This window comes from Podarcis erhardii (genome assembly GCF_964252035.2).
Source record: "Podarcis erhardii genome assembly, chromosome: 2".
In the NCBI taxonomy this organism is placed as follows: Eukaryota; Metazoa; Chordata; class Lepidosauria; order Squamata; family Lacertidae; genus Podarcis; species Podarcis erhardii.
The window spans coordinates 125,345,552-125,371,855 of record NC_138498.1 but is presented as its reverse complement, the minus strand read 5'-3'; the positions used below and the strand labels follow the sequence as shown (position 1 = coordinate 125,371,855).

At 47.4% G+C, this 26,304-nt stretch overlaps 2 protein-coding genes across 3 annotated transcripts; both read left to right on the top strand.

The window, feature by feature from the left end:
- The first annotated feature begins 482 nt into the window (after positions 1–482).
- Positions 483–13,796, top strand: LOC309334667 (uncharacterized protein). Of its 2 annotated transcripts, none has more exons than XM_081849185.1 (3): positions 483–637; positions 9,410–11,866; positions 12,956–13,796. In XM_081849185.1, the coding sequence occupies exon 2, from the start codon at positions 9,561–9,563 to the stop codon at positions 11,562–11,564; it is 2,004 nt and encodes a 667-aa protein (XP_081705311.1). In that variant the 5' UTR covers positions 483–637; positions 9,410–9,560; the 3' UTR covers positions 11,565–11,866; positions 12,956–13,796. The 2 variants fall into 2 exon arrangements, with proteins under 2 accessions (XP_081705311.1, XP_081705310.1); XM_081849184.1 differs by lacking the exon at positions 483–637 and adding an exon at positions 8,501–9,166.
- A 3,062-nt stretch (positions 13,797–16,858) lies between these two features.
- Positions 16,859–25,920, top strand: LOC309334721 (uncharacterized protein). The gene is made up of 2 exons (XM_081849327.1): positions 16,859–17,189; positions 23,197–25,920. Exon 2 carries the CDS (start codon positions 23,283–23,285, stop codon positions 24,486–24,488), a length of 1,206 nt encoding a protein of 401 aa, XP_081705453.1. The 5' UTR covers positions 16,859–17,189; positions 23,197–23,282; the 3' UTR covers positions 24,489–25,920.
- Positions 25,921–26,304: the final 384 nt, after the last annotated feature.

Below are 26,304 nucleotides of genomic sequence, written 5' to 3'. Positions count from 1 at the left end.
GCCTCCGAGCGTCTGATGGTGGTTCCCTCACTGTGAGAAGCAAAGTTACAGAAGTAGATAAAGAATTACACAACTTTTAGAAGACGTCTGAAGGCAGCCCTGTATCAGGAGGTTTTAAATGTTTGATGTTTTTATGTGCACTGTAAGTTGTCCAGTTGGCATCATCATCATCATCATTATTATTATTATTATTACTACTACTACTACTACTTTACGCCTGCCCCCTCCCTTGCCGAGGGCGCCCCTGTACAAGAGCAGACTGGGGGGTTCTGCAGCTTTGGCTGGAGGGAAGCACCTCAGGGGCGGCTCCGTTCCTTTGCATGCGGAAGAAGGAGCTGGTTTCAGTTGCCGGCAGGGAAGGAGGCGCCCCCTCCCTGGGAAAAACTCCGGTGCGTGAAGCTTGCCCAATTTGCCCCCCTCCGCTCCGGCCTCCCCTGCTCCCACCCTCCTCTTCTTCGTAGCTCTATGGGCAGACGCATTCGGAAAGGAAGCCGAAGAACCTCGGAAATTGCCGAGCCGGAGGGGAGGAGAAAGGAGCCCCTCCCCCCGAGGGGGCGCCTCCTTGGAGACCCCCCGAGAAAGGAAATCGGAATAGCAGAGCGAGCGATGGAAGCGGAGGGACAGAGAGGACAAAGAGGTAAAGCTGTAGGGCGGGGAGGGGAAGGGGGCAGAGACCCCCCAACAACAACTCACGTCTTGGGCGCTATCAGCAGAGGCCCCGATGCATGCAATCCGGCTGAAGATCGGGGCCCCTCCTTTCGCAGGGATTGCATTGCACGCCCCCGAGATCAGCCTTCCTGCCTTTTACTATGGGAAATGCGGCGGGGGGGGGGCTTTCTGCAGAGGGAGCACCGACAGGGTTTGCATTGCAAGAGTTCCTTTGCAGCGCGAGGAGATGCTCAGCTGTCAGGAGATGCTCAGCTCCCCTGCCCCCCCCCCTTGGGCGCCTTTGGGGCAATAAAAATGGGAAGCCCCCCCCCCCAGGGCTGGGACTTGAACCCCCTGGCAAGAATCCCTGGGGCGCCGCGATCCTAGGCTTGGTGGGTCCCCTTTGGGGGGAGAGTGGGGAGTCCATGGAAGGGTTAGTAGGGGCGAGAGAGGCCTGGATGGAGACCCCCCCCCGTCTCCCTCCTGGGATGGGGAGAGATTTGGCAGGAAGGCTGAGCCGGCCAGGGGGGCCTCTGGGGAAAGGGGACCCTGGGGGGGCGGAGGGAGGAAGGGAGCATCCCTGGGGAGGGATCGAAGCCATCTCGGAGAAAGAGAGAGGGACTGGGGGGCCGCCTGCCTTGACTTCTCCCTCCTGCCCAGGAATCTGCCAGGACTAGACCAGGGAGAGATCCCTGAGCAGGGGCCCCGATCCAGCCACCCTCTCCTCCCCTGAAGCTCAGTCCTTGCCCTGCCTCAGGTCCCAGACCAGGATCTGCAGGGGGCACTGGGGGGCTGTTTGAGCGAGTCCAACCATGGGGGGAAAGAGGAAGCCCCCTTTATCATCCCCCCCCCTTTGAGACTTCTCTCTGGGCAACTCCAGTCGCTCCCACATGCCTGTGTTTCTGTGCAGAAGCATCTAAGGGGCTCTCCCCCCCCCCCAGACACCTGGGCCCAACTCCTTCTCACCTGGTTTCCATTATTCCCACTATATCAGTTCACTTAAATCTGTGGGATTTAAGAGATTGGGAAGATTGCTATGTAAATGGGTGGGTTCCTGTGTCCCCCCCCCCTTATTTTTATTAAACCTATTAGTCTCTTTCTCTTGCCCAGGGCAGCCCAAAGTGACTTACAACCTGTTGTTACAGATAGGTAGCCGTGTTGGTCTGCCATAGTCAAAACAAAAAATTCCTTCCAGTAGCAACTAAGTTAGTTCTAGGTATGAGCTTTCGTGTGCATGCACACTTCTTCAGATACTTCTTCAGATGTTGTTGTTGTTGTTATGTTCCACGGTGACACTCCAAGGCCTTCTTTGTCGTGTTTCCTGTATTTTGGGGGCAGAGAGAAGGCTGTTCTCAGGGCCTGCTTCACCATGAGGGAAACTGAGGCAGCCCCCTCAGGCAGGAGATGCAGGGAGGGGCAAGGAGGGGAGGGAGCGGAGTCCCATTTGGCCAGCCCTGATTTAACCCTCTATCCTCTCATCCAGTGGAAGGTGCTGTCCCATTGCCAGTGTCCCAGACACAATGCAGCAGCCTTGGGAAGTCAATGGTGCAGGATGATTTGGGAATGTGAGCAGTTGGTGGGACTTCATCAGGAAGATGTTGGAGATCACGGAGGAAGGAGAAATGAAAGCGTTTTCAGGGGAGGGGGAAGAAGGGGAAAGTGTGTCCCACCAGATAAGACTCCCATCCTCCCTGGCCATGGGCCATCCTTGCTTGGGCAGGTGGTACTTTGAGTCCAACCACATATGTAGGGCCAGAGGTGCCTCAACTCAGCATAGAAGGTTCCTCTAGGGCTCGGTGTTACTTGGGAGTTGGAACTGGATCTTAAGGGTTCTTGAGACATTTCCTAGGGATTGTGATTGGTATCCAGACCCTAACACTATAAAGCCAAGGTGTCCCCACTGAGCAGTTTATCAACCCTGCTGGCCGCTGGGGAAGACCTTCTGAAGGAAATCGTTTCCCCTCAAATTGCTTCCTTCCTTCCTCCGCTGCTGCTGCCCACACTAAAGGAATGTCTGGATGAAATCCCAGGGATGCTTGGCTCCTATTACAAAGAGATCCAGTTGATATTCTAGAATAAAGTGTGGCTAAGATTCCGAGTCACAATCGTGGCTGAAAAATACAGCCAGGGAATATGAAACTGATTTGAAGATTGGTTTCTTCTATTCAGGTGGACACACCACTGGTTTCATCTTCTTTCTTTTCTTTCCCACAATAAGTGTATTAAAGGTGTTATTCACCTTTAATACCTTCTTCAGTGTCACACATATTTTTATCTTGTGATCTTCAAATGAAGAGAGGTATAACAATTTAATAAATAATTCCCAGTTGGAGCAGAGCTAGAATATCCAGAAGCCCTTGGCCACCCAGGGCAAAGGAGGAAGAACAGTGAGAGAGGCCTGGACAGGGAATCTCCACTAAGATAAGCCAGTGTCAGGAGGCGGGTGCGAGACCTGGCGGCATATAATTATTATAAATCATAATTGGGGTGGGTGTCTCAGTCTGGCCTTCCCAGCGGTCAGGTTCCAGCTGCTTTCCTTCTGCATCTCCAGCTCTCTCCATTCAATAATGCAAGGCTGAAAGATGGAGGTCCAACCCCAAGAACATTCTCCAACTGAGCACCAAGCCTTGTCACTAGACTTATATATGGGTCTCCAAAAATGGTCAATATGGAAGTCCTTAGGCCAAAGGGACTGTGCAGGTGATTAATAAAGATCTAGAGGTCAAAGGGGACAAAATGTGGCCCAAGGGGTGGAGGATTATGTTTGATAGTTTTATTGCTTTATTGTTCGGCGCCCAGCCACACTTCCCCTACGAGCCTCTGCAGGTCATAAAGCAATTAGCAATTAGCAAAGTTGCACAGCGGTCGTGTGTTGAAAGAGCAGTAAATCAGTCCCAAACATTTCTTCTGTCCTAATATCTCTTTATTGGAACAAAATAGCATATTTACAATCTCCAATAGCCATCCGTGATAAGCTGCATCTTCTCTCTCTGCTTGCAGCATCGTAACAGAATGCTTTCAATTTCCACTCAGTACACAGCATTCCAAGCTGCTTTCATCACGTCCTGGCTTACTTCCCTTGTTGTCTCCTCCTCTCAGGCTCGCGGCACAGAAGGTTAACCCTTCACTACACCCAACAACACTCCCTCTTGTCTCGCGCCTGAGGGGAGAATCGACCCTTGGTAATCCCAAACCCAGACCTTCGCAAAACTCCCCATGTCTTTGGAAGGAGAGTGGCTTCGTGAACCCATCAGCTAGGTTCTTGGCAGAGGGACAGTACTTCAGTGCAACTAATCCCTCCTGAACACTCTGGCACACATTCTGAAAGCGAATGTCTAGGTGTTTAGTCCTAGCCTTGAACTGACCTGTCTCTGCCAAACGCAGGCATGGTTGATTGTCTTTGAAAACACATATTGGCAGACAATCCACTTCGCAGAGTTCCTGCACTAAGCAAGCGTAGAACTCTACTTTTCTGCATACCTCTGAAAGAGCACTGAACTCAGCCTCAGTGGATGAGAGCGCTATAAGACTTTGCTTCTTGGACCTCCATCCAACTACTGAGTTTCCAAACTTCACCACTAGGCCAGACACAGACTTGCAATCCTTAAGATTAGCCCAATCTGAGTCCACAAAACAAATCAGTTTGACTTCTCCTTGTGCTGGTAACCTAAGACAAAAGTCTTTGGTTTCCTGCAAATACCTCAGAACTCTCTTGATGCCATTCCAGGCTTGCACACTAGGGTTTGAAGCTTCCCTGCTGAGCAGATTGACAGCAAATGCTATATCAGGTCTGCTCCACTGGGACAGGTACAACAAACTCCCTAGGGCTGACTAAAACACTTCAGCATTTTCGAACGCAGCGCGTTCTACTTGCTGGCTGTCCTTCACAAAACTAGTCTCCATAGGACTTCTCACTCCTGCACAATCACTCATCATCATTTTCTGAAGCAATTGCTCAATTCTGCCTTTCTGGCTGAGCAAGAAGCTTCCATCCTGTGCACGCTCAACACTGACACCTAGATAGGTTTTGACAGCACCAAGCTGCTTAAGCTTGAACCGTTTACCTAGCTCTTTGGCAAACTTCTCTGCCTGTTTATCTGTCTCTGAGAAGTATAACAAATCATCAACCCAAATCTGCAAATACTCTTGTGTTGCACCTGATCCTCTCAAATAAAAGCAACTATCAGCAACACTTCTTCTGAAACCTAGCTCTTCTAAGGCTTCATTCAAGCACATGTTCCAGTTTCTAGCAGATCGACGTAATCCATAGATGGATTTGTGCAATCTCCACACAACATCCTGCCTCAAGTTCTCAAACCCCGGAGGAGGAATCATGTATAGCTCCTCCTGGAGATCTGAGTTAAGGTAGGCAACATCCACATCAAAGTGGTTTACCTTCCAGCCTCTCTGTGCTGCATAAGCTAAACGCGTTCTCAGAGTCTCCGCTCGTGACGTTGGCGAATACACCTCCGTGAAGGGTATTCCCTTTCTCTGAGTGAATCCTTAACCAACTAATCTAGCTTTATACTGTGGCTCTCCAGTGTCAGTGGGTTTCAAGCTGTAAACCCACCTGCAACTCACAGCCTGCTTGCCTGATGGCAACTCTGTGAGTGAGAACACACCTAGATCTTTCATGGAGTTCATCTCTTTGTCCATTGCCCTGTGCCACTTACCTGCTTCTTCCTCAGGTAAACTCTGAATATTCTCGAAGGATTCAGGTTCACATCTGGCAGAACCTACCCAGACGCCTGACACGTCGTACCGATCAGGAGGCCTCCTTGTCCTCGCTGATCTCCTTAGTGTGACTCCTGGTGTCACTGCTGCCTCATGGTGTTCAGCTAAATCATCCTCAACTTCAGTGTCTTCCCCCTCTGACCTGCTGCGCCTCTTGCGCCTTACAGCTGGTCCAGCAGGTGAAGAAGGCTCACTCTTTGGCTCAGACTTGACACTTGCCTGAGGAGGTGTTCTGGATTCCCCCCTCTGAGGGATCCTGAGCTGTCCCTGCCTTGGACTCTGTCCCTGTGGTGGATCCTGTTGCTCTGGACCGTGGTCCCCAGCAACAAGTTCCTCTTCCTCCTCAACGTCTGAGTCATAGAACGGCTGTGGAATCACATCGGGATTAGCGTGTAGACATCTCCAACCGGCTTGTTCACAGAACTCAGCGCTATTGCTGATAACCAACCTTGACTGGTTTCCACTTGGGTATGCAAACCGCCAGGCCTTTGAGCCAGGCTCATACCCTACAAAAATCATTCTTTTAGATCTTGGCTCACCTTTCTTGCGTAGAGCCTTTGGAATAAGCACCCAGGCCTCACAACCAAACACACGAAGTAGTGTACCTTAGGCTTCTTTCCATGCAGCAAGAAATAAGGTGTATTTCCTACACTAGAGTTGTACACTCTATTCTGCGTATGAACCACAAATCTCCAGGCTTCAGACCAATATTTCTGGGGTAGCCCTGCGTCCCACAGGATCGCAGACACAGCTTCCTCCACCGTCCTGTTCTTTCTCTCTGCCAGCCCATTCTGTTGCGGAGAGTAAGGAGTGGACAGTCTGTGGCTAATCCCCTTCTCCCTGAAGAAATCCTGTAAAGCAGAACCAGTGAATTCAGAACCTCTGTCACTTTGAAAGCCACAAACTTTAGTGGAAAAGGTTACCTCAACTGCAGTGATCCAATCCCTGAACATTTTAGCCGCCTCCCCTTTCTTTCTCAGAGAAAAGGTCCAAGCAGACCTCGAAAAATCATCAACCAGAAGCAAAGTACTTTGATCCCCCCAGTGACTCAACTGACATGGGTCCACACAAATCTGCATGAATTAAGTCAAAGGGTTGTGTGGTCTGTTTCTCTAACTTTGGATAGGAGCATGTCACAATTTTCGCCTGTTTACATGCATTGCAATCTAAAAATTTGTCACAAGTATTAAATTTGCACCCTTGTGTCAGTTCTGGTGCTTTCTTAAGATACCCCCAATTCAGATGGGCGAAGTGTCGGTGCCAAATATGCGAACAACCATGGTGGGGTGCTATATTCACACATTGCACTTTCGCATCTTCGGTGTCATCCCCTCCTGTAGAAAAAGGCACATTTACAACAAACAATTTGCCTTTAGACTGCACTGTGTACACGTGTTTCCCATCCTTGGAAAACTCACATTTTGTACCTGCAAAAGAGACATGATAACCATCAGCGAGTAAATCATGCACACTTAACAAACAGTTAGTTAAACCGGGCACCGCATAAGCTTTGACTTCATGCTTAAGAAAGGGACAGAAGAAAAAGCCTGTCTCTGTTAGTCTTCTACTTCCATCTGCGATCGTCACAAATCTTTGAGTTTTTACTGTCCTGCAATTTCTTAAAAGACCACTAGATGGCAGTAGCGTGTTTGTCGCTCCACTGTCGATGACGACAGTAAGAAAGTCTTGTTGTTGACATTCCTGGGTCGCCAAGGCAACAATCTCCTCGCTACCCCCCTCCTTGGGGCCTCTGCAGATGTCCTCCCTGGTTGTCATGGCAACAGACCCCCCCCAGCAGGAAGACTTGCCCACGACCTTCACAGCTTCTGTAGATGCAACTCTCTCACACAAATCCACAGCTCTTATCTCTACTTGCTGCAGGTGGCCGGCCTTAAAGCCTCCAGTAGCATTCAGCTTCGCACAGCTTGACTTCAGCCCTTGGCGTAAACAACTCTTGGCAGCTTTTGGAGAAAGAGGTGTCTCTGAGCTTTCACTGCTCACTGCCCCCCCCACTACTCACGGGGCCCCCAGAACATTTTCCTGCACCCCCTCTGGTGGGTAAAGGGCTCCCAACACTTGGCCTCTCTCCAGGCTCCTCACACAGACACGTTGCAGCATCCATACAGCTCCCAGGCTCAGCAAAAGCACCAGCAGCATTGCCAGCAACAGCAACAGTCCCTTCGCCCCCCTGTGGGGGCTCCCAGCTCCTCCCAGCTGTGTGTCGGCTCTCAAGAATGTGGCCGGCGCCATCTTGCCTCTCCATTTCAGATGCAGCCACGTCTCGGCCCTTGCTTCCCACCCCAGCTCCACAAGCCTTTCGGAGTGCTTGCCAAGCAGCCTCTGGCTTTCTTGCACCCAGGACAACTGGCACTAGATGAGCATCCACATTATCTGCCAAAAAAGCAAGCACACGCTTCTCCAAGTCACTTTGCTCTGCAGCCTTTTCAGCCTCTGCTTTCCCAGCTGCATACTGTGGGGGCTGGACTACATCCCAGAGCTGCTCTCCCACCAGCAAGAGTTCCATTTGAAAGCTCTGTTATTCTAAAGCAGCAATGCTGCAGCAAGCAAAGGCTCTAGCAGCTCAGTCAGCTGTTTGTGGCTGGAAAGCCAAACAGGAAGTATGTGACTGTTGCCATGGAAACGAAGGGGCAGTCCATTCTCCTTATTGAGCACAGGATGTGAGCTCAGTGTGTGTCATATGACCTGTACAGGATGTACATGGGTGGAGTTTGGATTTTCTCTCTGTTTGTTGAAGAGAGCGGACATCTTTTACTGTATGGCTGCTAAAGACAAGAATAAAGACATGTAGATACATTTCTGTCTGTGTCTGATTCCCCTCCCTGGGGATATGCAGGGAGGAGGAGAAGCAGGAGAAGCAGATGGTGTGTTTTTCTCACAGCCTGAGGAAAATCGCCGGAACAGACCTCGTGTGTTTTTCCTGCCGGGAGTCGCCGGAGGGAGGTCAAAGGAATTCAGCCGGTGCCTGGACAGATAGGCACATACCTCTGACCGAGCTAGAATTCCAACAAGCTCCACTGTAGCCAATTTTGGCTATTCAGTTTCTGACATGGCAGTTTAAACTCAAAGCTATGTCCCTGGGGCTGTGTCATGCCTCCCTTCTCCCTTCTGTGGCGTTTGCAGTACTCACTCATTTCTGCCAACTGGGTGTTCCGGAAAGACCTGGCATCGCAGCTCCCTTGCTCTGTCAGCCTCCTCCGGTCTGCCCTTTGAAGTCTTGGCAGTCGATCAAACTGACGTTCAGCAAATAAAGCTTCAAAGCCCTTTCTCACATGCTTCGCATTGACCAGCCATAACCTCTTGGATAGTTTTATTGCTTTATTGTTCAGCGTCCAGCACGTTTCCCCCTGCGAGCCTCTGCAGGTCGTAAAGCAATCAGCAATTAGCAAAGTTGCACAGCGGTCGTGTGTTGAAAGAGCAGTAAATCAGTCCCAAACGTTTCTTCTGTCCTAATATCTCTTTATTGGAACAAAATAGCGTATTTACAATCTCCAATAGCTATCCGTCTTAAGCTGCATCTTCTCTCTCTGCTTGCAGCGTCGTAACAGAATGCTTTCGATTTCCATTCAGTACACAGCATTCCAAGCTGCTTTCGTCACGTCCTGACTTACGTCCCTTGTTGTCTCCTCCTCTCAGGCTCGAGGCACAGGTTAACCCTTCACTACAACCAACAGATTATTGTGCAGAGGATGAAGGACTTCATGGTGAACTTAGGACCCTGATGAATATTGGCCAGGTTCATGGACATAGAGCAGTTCCCTTTCCTGTGAGAAACCACTTTATGTAAAAAGTAAACCCCAAAAGTCTACCGCATTCTGAGATAATGCTGCTTCATTAACTATAATTAAGGGTTATGAAATGTTGATGATGCATTACTATTATTTGACATGATTTCATTTGCATTTCCTAAAAATTTGGAACATATGGAGGACAGGAGAGAATGTACAAGATGTTAAAATAAGTGAAGGTTGTAATTCATGTGTGTAATATTCCTTTGTTCTCTTCCCAGAAAATAAATAGGATTTTCTCCCCCACCCCCCGTTTAAGAAGAAAATGGAGAAGGCAGTCAGAATTCTGGTGGGCGATGTCCAATAAGATTAACAAAGAATCCATTTAAATGTATGGAGTGTGAAAAGAGAGAGGAGAAATAATTTGAAAGTATGGAGTGTGGGAAGAGCTTCAGTAGCAGTGGAACACTAAGAAAACATCAACGGACTCACACAGGGGAGAAACCATTTAAATGCATGGAGTGTGGAAAGGGCTTCACATCCAATCAAGTACTTAGAAGTCATCAACGGACTCACACGGGGGAAAAACCATTTAAATGTATGGAGTGCGGGAAGAGTTTTACTGAAAACGGAACACTAAGAAGACATCAATGGACTCACACTGGAGAGAAACCATTTAAATGCACGGAGTGTGGAAAGAGCTTCATTGATAGAGGAACACTTCGAATCCATCATCGAATTCACACGGGGGAAAAACCATTTAAATGTGAGGAGTGTGGGAAGAGCTTCACTTATAAGGGAGCACTAAGAAAACATAAACGGACTCACACAGGGGGAAAACCTTTTAAATGTATGGAGTGCGGAAAAAGCTTCACTGATAATCGAGTACTCAGAAGTCATCAACGGACTCACGTGGGGGGGAAACCATTTAAATGTATGGAGTGTGGAAAGGGCTTCACTTCTAATCAAGTACTTAGAAGTCATCAACGGACTCACCAGGGGGAGAAACCATTTAAATGTATGGAGTGCGGAAGGAGCTACATTGACAGTGGAACACTAAGAAAACATCAACGGACTCACACGGGTGAGAAACCATTTAAATGTATGGAGTGCGGAAAGAGCTTCACTTATAGTGGAACGCTAAGAAGACATCAATGGGTTCACAAGGAGGAGAAACCATTTAAATGTATGGAGTGTGGGAAGAGCTTCACTGAGAGTGGAAAACTTAGAATTCATCAATGGATTCACACTGGGGAGAAACCATTTGAATGCATGGAATGTGGAAAGAGCTTCACTGGAAGTGGAAAACTTATAATTCATCAACGCACTCACACTGGGGAGAAACCATTTAAATGCATGGAATGTGGAAAGAACTTCATTGATATTGGAAACCTTAGAATTCATCAACGCACTCACACGGGGGAGAAACCATTTAAATGCATGGAATGTGGAAAGAGCTTCAGTGACAGTGCAAAATTTAGAAGACATCAACGGACTCACACGGGGGAGAAACCATTTAAATGCATGGAGTGTGGAAAGAACTTCATTGATAGTGGAACATTAAGAAAACATCAACGGACACACATGGGGGAGAAACCATTTAAATGCATGGAATGTGGAAAAAGTTTCAGTGACAATGGAAAACTTAGAATTCATCAGCGGACACACACAGGGGAGAAACCATTTAAATGCATGGAATGTGGAAAGAGTTTCCGTCACAATGGAACCCTTAGAATTCATCAACGGACTCACACGGGGGAGAAACCATTTAAATGCATGGACTGTGGTAAGAGCTTCATTAACAGTGGAACACTAAGAAAACATCAACGGACCCATACAGGGGAGAAACCATTTAACTGCATGGAGTGTGGGAAGAGCTTCACTGATAGTGGAACACTTAGAATTCATCAACGGACTCATACAGGTGAAAAACCATTTCACTGCATGGAGTGTGGAAAGAGCTTCACTGATAGTGGAACACTTAGAATTCATCAACGGACTCATACAGGTGAGAAACCATTTCAATGCATGGAGTGTGGAAAGAGCTTCAGTCGGAGTGGACTCCTTACAAACCATCATCATATTCACACGGGGGAGAAACCATTTAAATGCATGGAGTGTGGAAAGAGCTTCAGTCGGAGTGGCCACCTTACAAACCATCATCTTATTCACACGGGGGAGAAACCATTTAAATGCATGGAGTGTGGAAAGAGCTTCACTGAGAGTGGACACCTTAGAAACCATCATCTGATTCACACGGGGGAGAAACCATTTAAATGTATGGAGTGTGGAAAGAGCTTTAGTCAGAGTGGACACCTTAGATACCATCAATGGACTCACAGAACGGAGAAACCATTTCAATGCTTGGAGTGTGGAAGGAGCTTCAGTACAAGTGGAGTTCTTACAAAACATCAACAAACTCATACAGGGGAGTAACAACATAAGTCCCAGGGACGTGGACAGAGGTTCAGTTGTAGTGGAAGTATTATAAACCATCAAAAGACTCTGAGGGGTAAGAGCTCTAAGAGCGGTAACACCTACAGGCCATGAATTAACTCAAAGAAGAGAAATGGTTTATAGAGTGTAGAACCTGTTTCTTTCAGAGTCGACACTTTCTTTCACATCAGTAACAAGAAATCAATCTGAATTGCATGCAGCGTATGTGAGCTTGTTGTTTGTAACGTGGTCTAGACGTTTATTTAAAGTAATGAAGGTAAAATTTCACAATTGTTGTTGTTGTTTAGTCGTTTAGTCGTGTCCGACTCTTCGTGACCCCATGGACCAGAGCACACCAGGCACCTCTGTCCTCCACTGCCTCCCGCAGTTTGGTCAAACTCATGCTGGCAACCTCGAAAACACTATCCAACCATCTCGTCCTCTGTCGCCCCCTTCTCCTTGTGCCCTCCATCTTTCCCAACATCAGGGTCTTCTCGAGGGAGTCTTCTCTTCTCATGAGGTGGCCAAAGTACTGGAGCCTCAGCTTCACAATCTGTCCTTCCAGTGAGCGCTCAGGGCTGATTTCCTTCAGAATGGAGAGGTTTGGTCTTCTTGCAGTCCATGGGACTCTCAAGAGTCTCCTCCAGCACCATAATTCAAAAGCATCAATTCTTCGGCGATCAGCCTTCTTTATGGTCCAGCTTTCACTTCCATACATCACTACTGGGAAAACCATAGCTTTAACTATACGAACCTTTGTTGGCAAGGTGATGTCTCTACTTCTCAAGATGCCATCTAGGCCTGTCATTGCCCTTCTCCCAAGAAGCAGGCGTCTTTTAATTTCGTGGCTGCTGTCACCATCTGCAGTGATCATGGAGCCCAAGAAAGTAAAATCTCTCACTGCCTCCATTTCTTCCCCTTCTATTTGCCAGGAGGTGATGGGACTAGTGGCCATGATCTTCGGGGTTTTTTTATGTTGAGCTTCAGACCATATTTTGCGCTCTTCTCTTTCACCCTCATTAAAAGGTTCTTTAATTCCTCCTCACTTTCTGCCATCAAGGTTGTGTCATCTGCATATCTGAGGTTGTTGATATTTCTTCCAGCAATCTTAATTCCGGCTTGGGATTCATCCAGCCCAGCCTTTCACATGATGAATTTTGCATATAAGTTAAATAAGCAGGGAGACAAAATACAGCCTTGTCGTACTCCTTTCCCAATTTTGAACCAATCAGTTGTTCCATATCCAGTTCTAATAGTAAGCATAATATAATATTTAATTACAGATAGGTAGCCGTGTTGGTCTGCCATAGTCAAAACAAAAAATTCCTTCCAGTAGCACCTTAAAGACCAACTAAGTTATACTTAGTTGGTCTTTAAGGTGCTACTGGAAGGAATAATATTTAATGTGAATCTGTAGTGTTGCTTCTGAATGAGGATGGAGTGAGAGTGAGCTGGTTTTGGTGCTTGGTGGAGGGAGCTGGAAATGTTTGTATCTGGGAATGGAGAGTTGCTCAAAGTGGAGCTGAGACTGGTGGTGTTGCTTTGGAAGCAGAATTAGATTAATATTATAGGAACAGCAGCATAACTCCCATTGTTATAATTGCAATAGTGGAACCATGAAGACACAGAAAGATTGAAAGCACCTACTTATATGCCGAAGGTAATCTTGAAGCCCTGATCTATTCTTTTGATTTATAGATGCATTACGTCAGATATAATGTGTATAGATATATTTGGTGGCAGGAGAAATAAAAGGGGCATTCCCTGGCATAACCAGGAAAGGCTCTGTTCCCAGCTGCACGTCTTGCATGAGGAGGGAAGGGGGCACAGGGAAGAAGGGGCCGTACCAGAGCATCTCAGAGCAATGTTGGGAGGGGGGCACATGGTGATACAAGTGTGTGTAGAATGCTATCCCCAAAATGACGCAGGGGAGAAACAATATGGATGAGTATAATGTGGAAGGAGGTTCAGGCAGGTCCCCAACCCAGAGTGCTAAGGGTCAGCTTCCTCCAATTCCACCAGCTGTCCCAAGGCAGGATCCCCCTCTGCGCCCTGAGGGTGGAAAGCCTCCTTGCACTTTTGCAACTGGACATGATCCGAGGGAGTCCTCCTGCCAGCAGAGCACAATGCATACTATTGATGTAATTATCTTATTGTTGCTGTTGCCATCATGGACTGGCTGGATGCAGAGAAGGGGGGGGGGAGACCCTTCTTTTCGCTCTCCTAAATCTTCCACCATTCCTGCTTCACTGGATTCCATGAGTTCTATTTTTATTGGGGGGGGGGGCTTTTCTCTATCCTCTTTTTCCATTCTATCTGACATGTCCTTCCTTCGTCTTCTCTCCAAACTGAAAGGTCCCAGATAATGAACTGTGCACAGTACTCCAAATGTGTTCACACCATAGATCTCCATAAATAATTTCCATTCCTCCTTAAGGAGCAGATATGGGTTTGTTATGTGTCACATGTTGGTTTACATTCCAGCACAGTATGCTGGGAATTTCCGTTGTGTGTAACGTTGCTTTTCTCTGTCTCTCTGAGAATACAAAGAGAGAGACGAAATGTTTCTTTGTCCTGATTTATGATTAATAAATCCGTAGTTGTAGTATGCTTCCACAAGCCTCACGCCTATTCTGTGTCCGCAGTTCGCTCTGCTGATATAGTGTGCCCTGGCTTCGAAGCCTGGGTCGCTGATTTACATCGGAGCAGAGGCTGATGGGTCTTCGCAGCGGGACGGCTGGAAGCAGATGACCCACCTGGGGCTAGCCAGCTGGCTATGCGACCCTCTGCATGCCAACAAGATCTGCACTACAACCATTAGGAGAATAGCAGGTGTATTTTCAATCGGTTCCCTAAACATCCCCAGCGTGAGATTTGCAGTTTCCCGAGCCAGTGCACAGGGTCAACAATTTCCCAGTTACCTAACATGACCCCAAGGTCTCACTCCTGGTCCCTCACCTCCTCATCATCAGCCCAACGTGCATGTGTTTAATCTTGTTGACCATGAACTAGAACCCTGCCAGAACCAATGGATGGTGCCAGCTTGGTTCTATGACAAAGGAACATGTAAAATGTCAAACATTAAGAACTTCCCTGAAGGCCTTCAGAGGTCTTCCAAAAGTTACTTTCTCTCTTTGACATCTGATGATGATGATGATGATGATAATAATTATTAATAAATTATTATGGGGGCGTGTGTTCCACAGGGAGGGCGGCACTATCAAGAAGGCCCTCTGCCTGGTTCCCTGTAATGATGAGGGAACTGCCAGAAGACCCTCGGAAGTGGACCTCAGTGTCCGGGCTAAATGATGGAGGGATTTTCTTTTCCTTGTGTTAGATGGATGTTGAAACAAGGTGTGATTGACTAGGCCATGTCTAGATCACAGATTTCTACCCAAGAGCCACAATTGCTTTGCATTCACATACACTATGTGAAATATCACTAGTAAACAGAATAATTTAAACAAGGAAACCAACAACAGTATTAAAATTGCAAGGAGAGAGAAAAAAAACTGGATTTAAAATGACCCAACCACAAGATGAAAAGTCTCCATACTAAATGAGGGAAGGGGGAAGCATGGGGGGGGGGGCTTTTGAAGTCTCCCTGCTGGCAAGGGAATTCCAGAGCAAGGGCGCCTCTGTCTGTCTGGAATCCCTCACTGCCTCATCTCCAGCAGGAAAGGGGGATTTCCAGACTGGGACCCTTCACTCTTAGGGGGAGGTGCTGGGGCCTGGGCAGCTGGATGGATGGATGGACATCAGCCTGCAGAAATGCTCCCCCCTTCCTTTCACAGGACTGTTGTGGTGTTGCATGTGTGTGACAAGGCAACACTCAAGAACAGTTCCCACCAACCAACATTACATCATTCCTCCACTGCCCACAAGAAGGCAATCTTTCGTCTACACATGGTAGAATCCTAGAATTGCAGAGTTGGAAGGGACCACGAGGGTCATCTAGCCCAGCCCCCTGCAATGCAGGAATATTTTGCCCAAAGTGGGGCTCAAACCCCTAACCCATAGATTCAGAGTCTCATGCTCTACTGACTGAGCTCTAAAAGGGAGAGTTTCAGTTCAAGCAGAGACCAGAATAATTAGGGTTGCCATATTTCAAAAAGTAAAAACCAGGACAACTCCAAAATTGTAGAACTTTTTCTTTTTTAGACAAGGCCCCAAATAAACGCCAAAAAAGCCCATGATTTTTCGACTGACTTGTCTTAAATTCAGAACAAAGTGCCATCTTTTGGAAATTCCGCCTTTGAAATATTTTGCTAGTCTTTCTTTTGAATTGGGGGGGGGGGGGTTCAATCTGGCCAGTCCCCACGCAAAAGAATAAATGGAAACGTATCAAAAAGGGCAGCATTTGGAAACCACCCTGGTTGCAAACCACTCTGGGTCCTTTGGCCTCCTGCCAGCAGAACTGCCTGAACTGCAGTGTATCAATAAGGCTTTTGGCCGTGAATTTGTACCTACAGCTAAAACGAGAAAAGAGAGGAGGTTCTTTATGCAGGCCCCAAACTAGACCCCAAGCAGCTATATAAGGACAGTGAGGGAAGAATTATTAGTTTGGAAGTGACATTGCCAGGGAGGAAGAACAGTCCTGGAGGAAGAATTATACACAGCAAATGGGAAGAAATCAGACTTTTACATACTGTATGGGATTCAGGCAGTGGTGAGGGTTTTTTTATACAGCCTTTTTTCTAAAGAAGCAGAGAGAAGCTCCAAAAGCAAGATATATGAGCAGAAATCAGGGCGAATGAGAAGAAATCCACTAATAAATCAGGGAGCCCGGGGAATCTGCCTCCTTGGCGCCTGAAACTGAGGCGAGGCTCAGATTTCGAAGGGCGGGAAGTTGGGAAAAGGCGGGAAAAGTCGTTGCCCTCAAAGTCGCTGAGGGAAAGCAGCAGCGGCGGGAGGGGCGCCTCCTCTCTTGTCCCTCAGAGACACAACGGGGACCCTCTTGTGAGGGGAGCAGAAAGGGGTCTCTCTCTCTCCCCCCTCACAACCCCACTGCATTCCTCTCATGGCGGAAGGGGACCCCACCCTCTCCCTGCCTGGCGAGGGGGCAGCCGGGCCAAGGGGGTCTCTGGGCGCAGGAGAGCCTGTGGGGAGGAGGGGGGAGAGGAAAGGAAGCGCCCCTTCTCTCTCGGGCAGCCCCATGTCTCTTCCCACCCCCCGAGGCTGGCTCCATCTCTGGGCTTCACAGAGGACCTTGCGAGGCAAATCTGGGCGGGGGGGGAGGGACCCCCCAGATTGCCCTGCGTCCGCCCCTCCCCCACTCTCCTGACCCACAGGGGGAGGGGCAGCCCTTCCCTCCTTCTCATTCATCCTCTTCCCTCCCCTGCTGTGGGGAGGAGGAAGGAGGGGGGCCAGGTCCCCATGGAGCCCCCAGAGGCAGCGCCGTCCCGTCCGCTTCCCATCCCAACACAGGGAGGGGCTGCTCCGTGGATGTAGCTCTAGGGGCAAGCGAATCCCAAAAGGAACCGGAAGTGTCGACGAGAAATGCGCCGGAAGTTTCCAGGAAAGGGGAGGAGGGGCGTCAGTGGAGGAACCCCCCCCCCCCAGCCCTTTCTATTGCAGACAAGGAAAGCGGACTAATCTGGAGCCAGGGAGGCGGAGGACCAAGAGGTAAAGAGGGAGAGAAGGGGGGGGAATAGGGGGGAGGAGGACGAAGAGACCCCCCCCTGGGGCCGTCGACAGGGGCCCCGATCCAGGCCCCGACCCAGGGGGGAAGGGGGGACCCAACACCTGCAGGGATCTACACCTGGCAAGATCTCCTGGGCAGCAGCAGCACCGCCAGACTCCCCTTTCTCTTTCCTGGGGGGCCGAGAGATGCTCAGCTGCCCTGCCCCCCCCCCCGGACGCCTTGGCGGGAAGGGGAAGGAGGACCCCAAGCAGGGCTGGGGGTGGGGGCTGAGGCCCCCCATTCTCCCGGCTTCCCCCTGGCAGGAATCCCTGGGGTCGTGGGGCGCCTGGCTGGGGAAAGGGAGAGAAGGAGTCCAGGGAAGGGTTAATGGAAGGGGGAGGAGCCTCGACAGAGACCCCTCCCCTTCCATCACATCTTATTCCCCAGTCTCCCTGCTGGCAGTCCCAGATCATCATTGCCATACAGGATTTCCCTGAATTCCACCATTTGCTAGCCAAGCCCAAACCCAAAAGTCCCACTGAGATGATGATTGATAATATTGTCATTTATCCATTTTAGACCCCTAAGTAGTAGCAATTGCAAGGACATTGTGCTGCTCTCCTCTGTACAGTTCCATCCCTATTTCAGACCTTGTGGCCGATTTAAATGTTTAGCTGCTGATAACATGGCAACGTTTAGCAGGTGATATTGGAGGTTTAGCTGGTAATAAACCACAAGTGATAGTGTGAGTTTTGGTAATGATAACATTACGATCTTTATCTGTGAATAGCCCTGCAATATTTAGCAGGTGATATTGTGAGGTTTAGCTGCTACTAACATTACAGCGTTTAGCGGGTAAGTTATCGCAATGTTGAAAAGCAGGTGTTGCCTAGCCCTTGCACACACTCTGATTCATAATATATAGCCAGCTCAGTATTAGGAAACAGTTATCACGATGTAAACTTCAAGCCAGTCTTGGGCAATATACCAATATATCACCCAGCTCTAATCATGACCTATATTTTTGACCCAGTGTACCATTGCTGATTTTACCAGTTTGTCCCCAGGAATCCCTGGGGTCATGGGGCACCTGGCTGGGTCCCTTTTGGGTGGGGAAACTGAGAGAGGGAGTCCATGGAAGGGTTAAAGGAAGGGGAGGAGCCTCGACAGAGACCCCTCCCCTTCCAGCACCCCTGACCCCCCTTCTCCCCCCTTCCCTGATGACACTACCAAGTTATCTGTATTCATTAGGACTCATCTCCCTACTTTGGATTGTCCTGAATTCCACCATTTGGTAGCCTAGCCCAAACCCAAAAGTCCTGCTAGGATGCATCTTGGCTTCCCTGCTGATGAAACTGAGTGTGTGATGACTGATAATATTTTCATTTATCCGTTTCAGACCCCTAAGTAGTAGCAGCTGCCAGGACATTGTCCTGTTCGCCTCTGTATAGTTCCAGCCTTATTTCAGACATTGTGGTAGATTGCAATCAGGGTGGATTTGATATAAATCAAATTGATTTCAATCACAATTTACAATAAATCACTAGTCAGTATGATTCTATTTAAATCAAAAATTTCTGATTTGGTTACACTATTAGAAATACATAGACAGATAATTATGAAATCATTCTGAGGTTTAATAGGTTTACTGTCTATATTTGGACAACAGTTCTCCTGTAATTTATTGGAAGGAGAAAAATAATCATTTCCTTAATAACAACTTAAACTATTTAACTAAAACAATAATATTATAGCATGTTGGTAAACATATTTTTTTTATAAAAAACAACCAAGCAGACTGAGTTTTAGCACACATGAAAAACTCAGAACTTATGCATTTCACCACCTCCACTACCAGCCACCCCTTTGGATTGGCTTTTGCATCCAGGTGCCTATTCTGTACAGTTAAGTGTTAGTGCGGTTGTTGGAACCCAGTAGGATTGGGAAGAAGTTGCCAGCCCTGAAGAGCCTTCAGCGCTTGCCTCAAGTCTGACTTGCACAATTATTACACAAAGACCCCAAGATGTGTGGAGTATTCTGCTCACAAGGTTGCACTTTCATTTTTACTGCTTCACACTTAGCTACTTGTGCAGATCTCTTCCACTGCAAACCATCTGTTCATTGAACCTCTTGGAACTTAGAATTTAAGGGGTTGATTCTGTGTATATAAATCTGCAAAGGAACAATGGGATTAAGGTTTTCCCTCAAATCTGTATATTTATTTTATAACATTTTTCCTGTGAAGAAAAGGCATGTTATCTCTGCAGATACAGAAATTCACACTTTTGAGAATGGCAAAAACGAGCATCTGTGACAATATCTTCTCATTAGAAAAACTTCCCCAAATAATCTTACAGAATTACCCCACCTCCCACAGAAGCCGTGCGCCCTTTAAAAAGCACGCCGCTCTTGGGGGCTTTTCCCTGAGGAGGGAGAAGGGACTGACTGGCTGCGTCAGTCCCTTCTCCCACCTCGTAAAAAAGCTCGCAGGAGCCGCACGCTCCTTAAAGGGTGCACAGCTCCTGTGGGCTTTTGCAGGAGGTGGGGAATACTCCCAGAGCTTGTCAGGGCTGGCGGGGGAAGCCTGGGATGAAGGCTCGCTGCTGCCCTGCGGAGGCTTTGCAGGCTACCCGAGACGCCAGAACAGCGAGAGAGAGCGCTGTGCAGTGCTCCCTCTAGCTGTTTTCGCTTCTGCCTTAGTGGCGCAAAGCCTCCGCAGGGCACCAGGGAGCTCTGCTCAGCGCTCCCTTTAAATAATATTTTTTTTCTTGAATTCCCCCTCTAGAAACTAGGTGCGCCTTATGATCAGGTGTGCTTATAGAGCGAAAAATACGGTAGGTAGGAGAAAATAACAGAGGCCAACCAGAGTATATGGAGAAGCAAAGCGGCTAGTAAGCCGGATCTTTTTTGCAACAGTGCCCCCCCCCTCACCGCAACCAGGAGGGAGGTGTGCAAGGCCTTATATAGTCTTTTGAAATTGCCCACCCAAGACCACCCCCCCAATATCATACAGAAGGAGACTGTCTACAGCAGGAATACATCACAGGAGGCGGTCTACAGCAGAAATCCTGTCCCCAAGGATACCTGTTAATGGTCACTACCTGCATTACCTGGGCAGCCTGGCCATTCTTTTGTGATGGCAAATACTTTAGTTCCTGAATCCAGGTCACAGGCCCACCCTGTTCATCCCTCCTTAAGACAGCATTCGTAAGCACAAAGACAATGAGAAGGCTTCCATTTGCCTCCTTTACTGCAGAGGAATATTTGAGTACGTTTCTGAGCACAATTCAAAGTGTTGGTGCTGACCTTTCAAGCCCTAAACGGCCTCAGTCCTGTATACCTGAAGGAGCATCTCCACCCCCATCGTTCTGCCCGGACACTGAGGTCCAGCTCCAAGGGCCTTCTGGCGGTTCCCTCCCTGCGAGAAGTGAGGTTACAGGGGACCAGACAGAGGGCCTTCTAGGTAGTGGCGCTTGCCCTGTGGAATGCCCTCCCATCAGATGTCAAGGAAATAAGCAGCTATCTTACTTTTAAAAGACATCTGAAGGCAGCCCAGTTTAGGGAAGTTCTTAATATTTAATGCTTTACTGTTTTTAACACTTGATTGGGAGCCACCCAGAGTGTTTGGGGAAATGCAGCCAGATGGGCAGGGTATAAATAATAAATTATATTATTATTATTATTATTATTATTATTATTTATAGGTCTGTGGTGCTCAATGTTTAGGTATAGTAAATATTAGGATTTAATTAGAACTTGTGTGTTATAGCGGGGATATGTTAGAAGATAGTCTCAGTGTATTTTAGAAAGGGAGTTATGTAAAGGGTTTTTCATGTTTGATCCGTGTTTCTGTGTAAATACTGTGTGTCAGACTGAGAATGTCATCAGGAAGGTCTAGGAAAGGGTGCACCTGCTTCTCAGCATCAGAAATGAGCTTGGAAAGAGTTAATATCATAAACCTACCGGAATCGGCCCCCACCCTTTGTAACAAGCAGCTGTAGTTCTTTTGGGATTTAATATCAGCTCATGAAAAGTTGGGCACATGACCCGGAAAGCTGCCTGGCTCCCTCAGTCTGATGGCAGAGATATGCACCACACGCCATAGTCAAATTTGGCTGGACTTGCCATGGGAAAGCAGAAGGGGCAAGCAAGGAAGGGGGAGACGGCCAAAGAAACCTGCTCTCACACAAGTGCCCCCCCCCCGCCAATTCCGTAACATTAGCAAAGCCCAAGTTCAAACACCTGCCCCTATTTAAAAGAGGCCCCCGTAATTTCGACACTGGACTGCCCTTTAGGGTTGCCGTAAGTTACTCTTCCAAGTCCCAAAAGCGCGCAACAACTCCGGTCTATTTTGCAGGGCTGTTGTAACGGGGACACCCTATGCCACCGCCCAGGGCAGCCCAAAGTGACGTATAACCAATTGTTGTTGTTGTTGTTGTTTTCCACGGGGAGACTCCAAGGTCTTCTGTGTCATGTTTCCTGTGCAGTGGACGCTCAGGTTGCGAACGTGATCTGTGCGGGAGGCACATTCACAACCCGCAGTGCCGTGTCTGTGCATGTGCGGGTTGCAATTCAGTGCTTCTGCACATGCGCAAAGCGTGATTTAGTGGTTCTGCACATGCGCGAGTGCCAAAACCCAGAATTAACCTGTTCTGGTACTTCTGGATTCTGTGCGGTGTGCAACCCGAAAACACAACTCGAAGCGTCTGTAACCCGAGGTATGACTGTATTTTGGAAGGCAGCAGGAAGGCTGTTCTCAGGGCCTGCTCCACCATGAGGGAAACTGAGGCAGCCCCCTCAGGCAGCAGATGCAAGGAGGGGACGGAGCTGAGTCCCATTTGGCCAGCCCTGATTTAACCCTCTATCCCAGGCATAGGCAACCTAAGGCCCATGGGCCGGAAGTTTGGAAAAACTTTTAAAAGTATAGGAACTCACATTAGGTGGTCAAAAAATAGTAATTGAAACAAAATGCTTATAAAAATAAGATAATTACTTAACATTTAGCTTCTATTACACATTATATCCACATAAGTCAATAGAAAAAGTATCAAGAGATGATGTTCAAGATGTGCCCTTTGGGAAATTTGGTTTTGGCAACCGCAAAACAACATCCTTGAAATCAACACTTGCAATGCGGAAGCAAACATACACGATCCTGGTTTTTTCCTTAGATATGACACTTGTTTTGAGATTATTGTACACTAAGCGGGGCACTTATATACATATCAATGCGTCCCATGTCTTAGTGTATCAAAGTGCCCCAACAGACATTTTCAAAAAACTAACAATTGTTAATAAAACCACTGAATTTATTTGAAAATCACGTGTAATCCTGATTACTGAGTGGAAAAACTTACCTTTGGTATTTTTAAATCTTAACTAAATGACGTAAAAAAGTGTTGGAACACTTTTACATTTCACATAATTTTTTAGTTGGTTCTCTCGTCAAATGCCAACGGCTAAACTGGCGGGCAGCACAGTCGCAACTGTTCTACTCACACATGTATAGGCACATTTTGGTGATGTTGCAACACGAATATCATTTTTCGATATTGAAATATTGTTGGTGTGTCAATGTGACCCGCCTCCCCCATTCCGCATTTTCAGAGGAGGGGGAAGAAGGGGAAAGTGTGTCCCACCAGATAAGACTCCCATCCTTCCTTCACTACACCCAACAGATTATTGTGCAGAGGATGAAGAACTTCATGATGAACTTAGGACCCTGACGAATCTTGGCCAGGTTCATGGAACATACAGCTGCTCCCTTTCCTGTGAGAAACCACTTTTTATAAAACGTAAACCCCACAGTTCAACCGTATTCTAAGATAATGCTGCTTCATTAACAATAATTAAGGGTTATAAAAGGCTGATGATGCATGACCATTATTTTACATTATTTCATTTGCCTAAAAATTTGGAACATATGGAAGACAGGAGAGATTGTACAAGACGTTAAAATAAGAGCAGGTGCTAATTGATGTGTGTAATATTCCTTTGTTCTCTTCCTAGAAAACAAATAGGATTTTCTCCCTACCCCCCCCCAATCGAAAGAAGACAATGGAGAAGGCAATCAGAATTCTGGTGGGCCATGTGAAATGGGAATAACGAAGAAACCATTTAAATACATGGAGTGTGAAAACAGAGAACATAAACAATTTGAAAGTATGGAGTGTGGAAGGAGCTTCACTGACAGTGGAAACCTTAGAAAACACCAATGGAGTGACACAGGGGAGAAACCATTTAATTGCATGGAGTGTGGAAAGAGCTTCACCGAGAGTGGAACACTTAGAATTCATCAACGGACTCATACAGGGGAGAAACCATTTAAATGCATGGAGTGTGGAAAGAGCTTCAGTCAGAGTGGACACCTTAGAGTTCATCAACGGACTCACACAGGGGAGAAACCATTTAAATGTATGGAGTGTGGAAAGAGCTTCAGTCAGAGTGGAGACCTTAGAGTTCATCAACGGAGTCACACGGGGGAGAAACCATTTAAATGCATGGAATGTGGAAAGAGCTTCTTTACTAGCGGAAGCCTTAGAATTCATCAACGGAGTCACACAGGGGAGAAACCATTTCAATGCATGGAATGTGGAAAGAGATTCACTGAGAGTGGATGCCTGAATGCACATCATCAAACTCACACAGGGGAGAAACCATTTCAATGCATGGAATGTGGAAAGAGATTCACTGAGAGTGGAAAACTTAGAATTCATCAACGGAGGCACACAGGAGAGAAACCATTTAAATGCATGGAGTGTGGAAAGAGCTTCAGTCAGAGTGGATCCCTGAATGCACATCATCAAACTCACACTGGGGAGAAACCATTTAAATGCATGGAGTGTGGAAGGAGCTTCACTACTAGTGGAAACCTTAGAATTCATCTACGGACTCACACAGGCGAGAAACCATTTAATTGCATGGAGTGTGGAAAGAGCTTCACTACTAGCAGAAGCCTTAGAATTCATCAACGGACTCACACAGGGGAGAAACCATTTAAATGTATGGAGTGTGGAAAGAGCTTCACTACTAGTGAAAACCTTAGAATTCATCAACGGATTCACACGGGGGAGAAACCATTTAAATGCATGGAGTGTGGAAAGAGCTTCACTACTAATGGAAACCTTAGAATTCATCAACGGACTCACACAGGAGAGAAACCATTTAAATGCATGGAGTGTGGAAAGAGCTTCAGGCGAAGTGAACACCTTAGAATTCATCAACGGACTCACACAGGAGAGAAACCATTTAAATGCATGGAGTGTGGAAAGAGCTTCAGTCAGAGTGGACCCCTTAGATGACATCAACAGACTCACTCGGGGAGAAACAAATAAATGTATGGAGTGTGGAAAGAGCTTCAATAGAAGTGGAAACCTTAGCAAACACCAGCAAACTCAAAAAGGGAAAACCACTTACGTATATGGAGTGTAGATAGCGCTTCAGTCCTGATGTTCTTATGAAACATCAATGGTCTCACAAGGAGGAGAAGCTTTAAGAGTTGAAACCCAACAATCTACCAACAAACTGAAAAAGCAGAAGTGATTTAAATGGAAGGAGTGTGCAGGAAGTGCTTCTATTACTTTATATGTATATAATTTTACATGCACAGACCATCGGCTGTGGGGAGGACTGCAGGGCCTGCTCCCTTCCAGGGCCTTTTCCAACTGGCCCAGGGGCCGTGGCCCAGGCCCTCTCTCCCAGCTATAAAGGGACTCCTGCTGCGGTGAGGCCTCGGACCATCGGCTTGGTGAGGACTGCAGGGCCTGCTCCCTTCCAGGGCCTTTTCCAACTGGCCCAGGGGGCGTGGCCCAGGCCCTCTCTCCCAGCTATAAAGGGACTCCTGCTGCGATGAGGCCTCGGACCATCGGCTGTGGGGAGGACTGCAGGGCCTGCTCCCTTCCAAGGCCTTTTCCAAAACAGTAATAGGCAAACTATCCCCAACCCCATCCCCACTAATCCCCCTGGCGTACCACCCATTATTCCATCATGCAGCACAAAACCTCCAGATAAAAACCTGGCAAACCAAAGGCTTATATTGCCTAATAGACTTCTACAAAAATAACAAACCTTTGTCAACACAAGAAATACAAGACAAACTAGAAGACACCCAAATGCCCTGGTTAACACAACACCAATTACAAGCCCTCTTAAACAATCCAGTAGTAAAATCAGCAGCAACTAGGCCCCTGACAACCGTTGAAAACCTCCTCCTAACAACAAAAGGAAACGGTAAAGGGATGGTATCTGCAATATACAAAATACGACTCAAAAATCCCACGAACTCCCTAGACACAATCAAAAAACAATGGGAGGATGACATAGGCTATGAGTTTAACTCCACTTAATGGACCAGAATGTGCTCTAAACCCCAATTTAAATCCATATCAACGAAAAGAAAAGAACTCACTCTGAAGCTCACCTACATGTGGTACCTAACACCCAAAAAACTAGCGCTAATACGCCCAGGAACCTCACCAAAATGCTGGAGAGGGTGTACCTCCACAGGCACATACCTCCACGTGTGGTGGGAGTGCCCAAAATCCAACTATTCTAGACAATAGCCATACAAGAAATAAGTAAAATAACCCAACAAGTATTAGAAACCACCCCAGAACTGGCCTTAGTAAACATCTTCCAAGACAATAATGGCCACTTACACCACAAATAACTCATAACAGCATACAAATCAATATGGCTAACCTGATTCAAAAACACCCACCCACCATACTCACACACGAAAACAAAGTTCACCACAGCCAATCACAAACAAGCAACCGCACCCTAGGCCAACCCCAATTTCTCTCACCACCAAAGGAACACAAGTGAGTAGCAAAGAGAACCCACACAAACGACGCTGATGCAAAACCCCACACATTAAGCAAATTAGAAACATTGCTTCCTGAGCCCACCCCCCACTCACCTTCCCCCCCTCCACCTCTTCCTCCCCGCTTTTCTTCCTAACGTAACCCTAATGTCTCAACAGATGAAACTGACCAATGGAAAATGTAACTTGAAAAAAAAAAGACATTGCACATACCTTTGTAAACCAAGAAAACTTTAATAATGTAATAGTAAAAACAGCTCCTACCGTCAGAAAAAAATCCTGTGTGTCTAGTC

What these genes read in the sequence shown, in the direction of transcription:
- LOC309334667 (XM_081849185.1), top strand. Translation starts at nt 9,561, where the DNA reads ATGGAGTGTGGGAAGAGCTTCAGTAGCAGTGGAACACTAAGAAAACAT.
- LOC309334721 (XM_081849327.1), top strand. Translation starts at nt 23,283, where the DNA reads ATGGGAATAACGAAGAAACCATTTAAATACATGGAGTGTGAAAACAGA.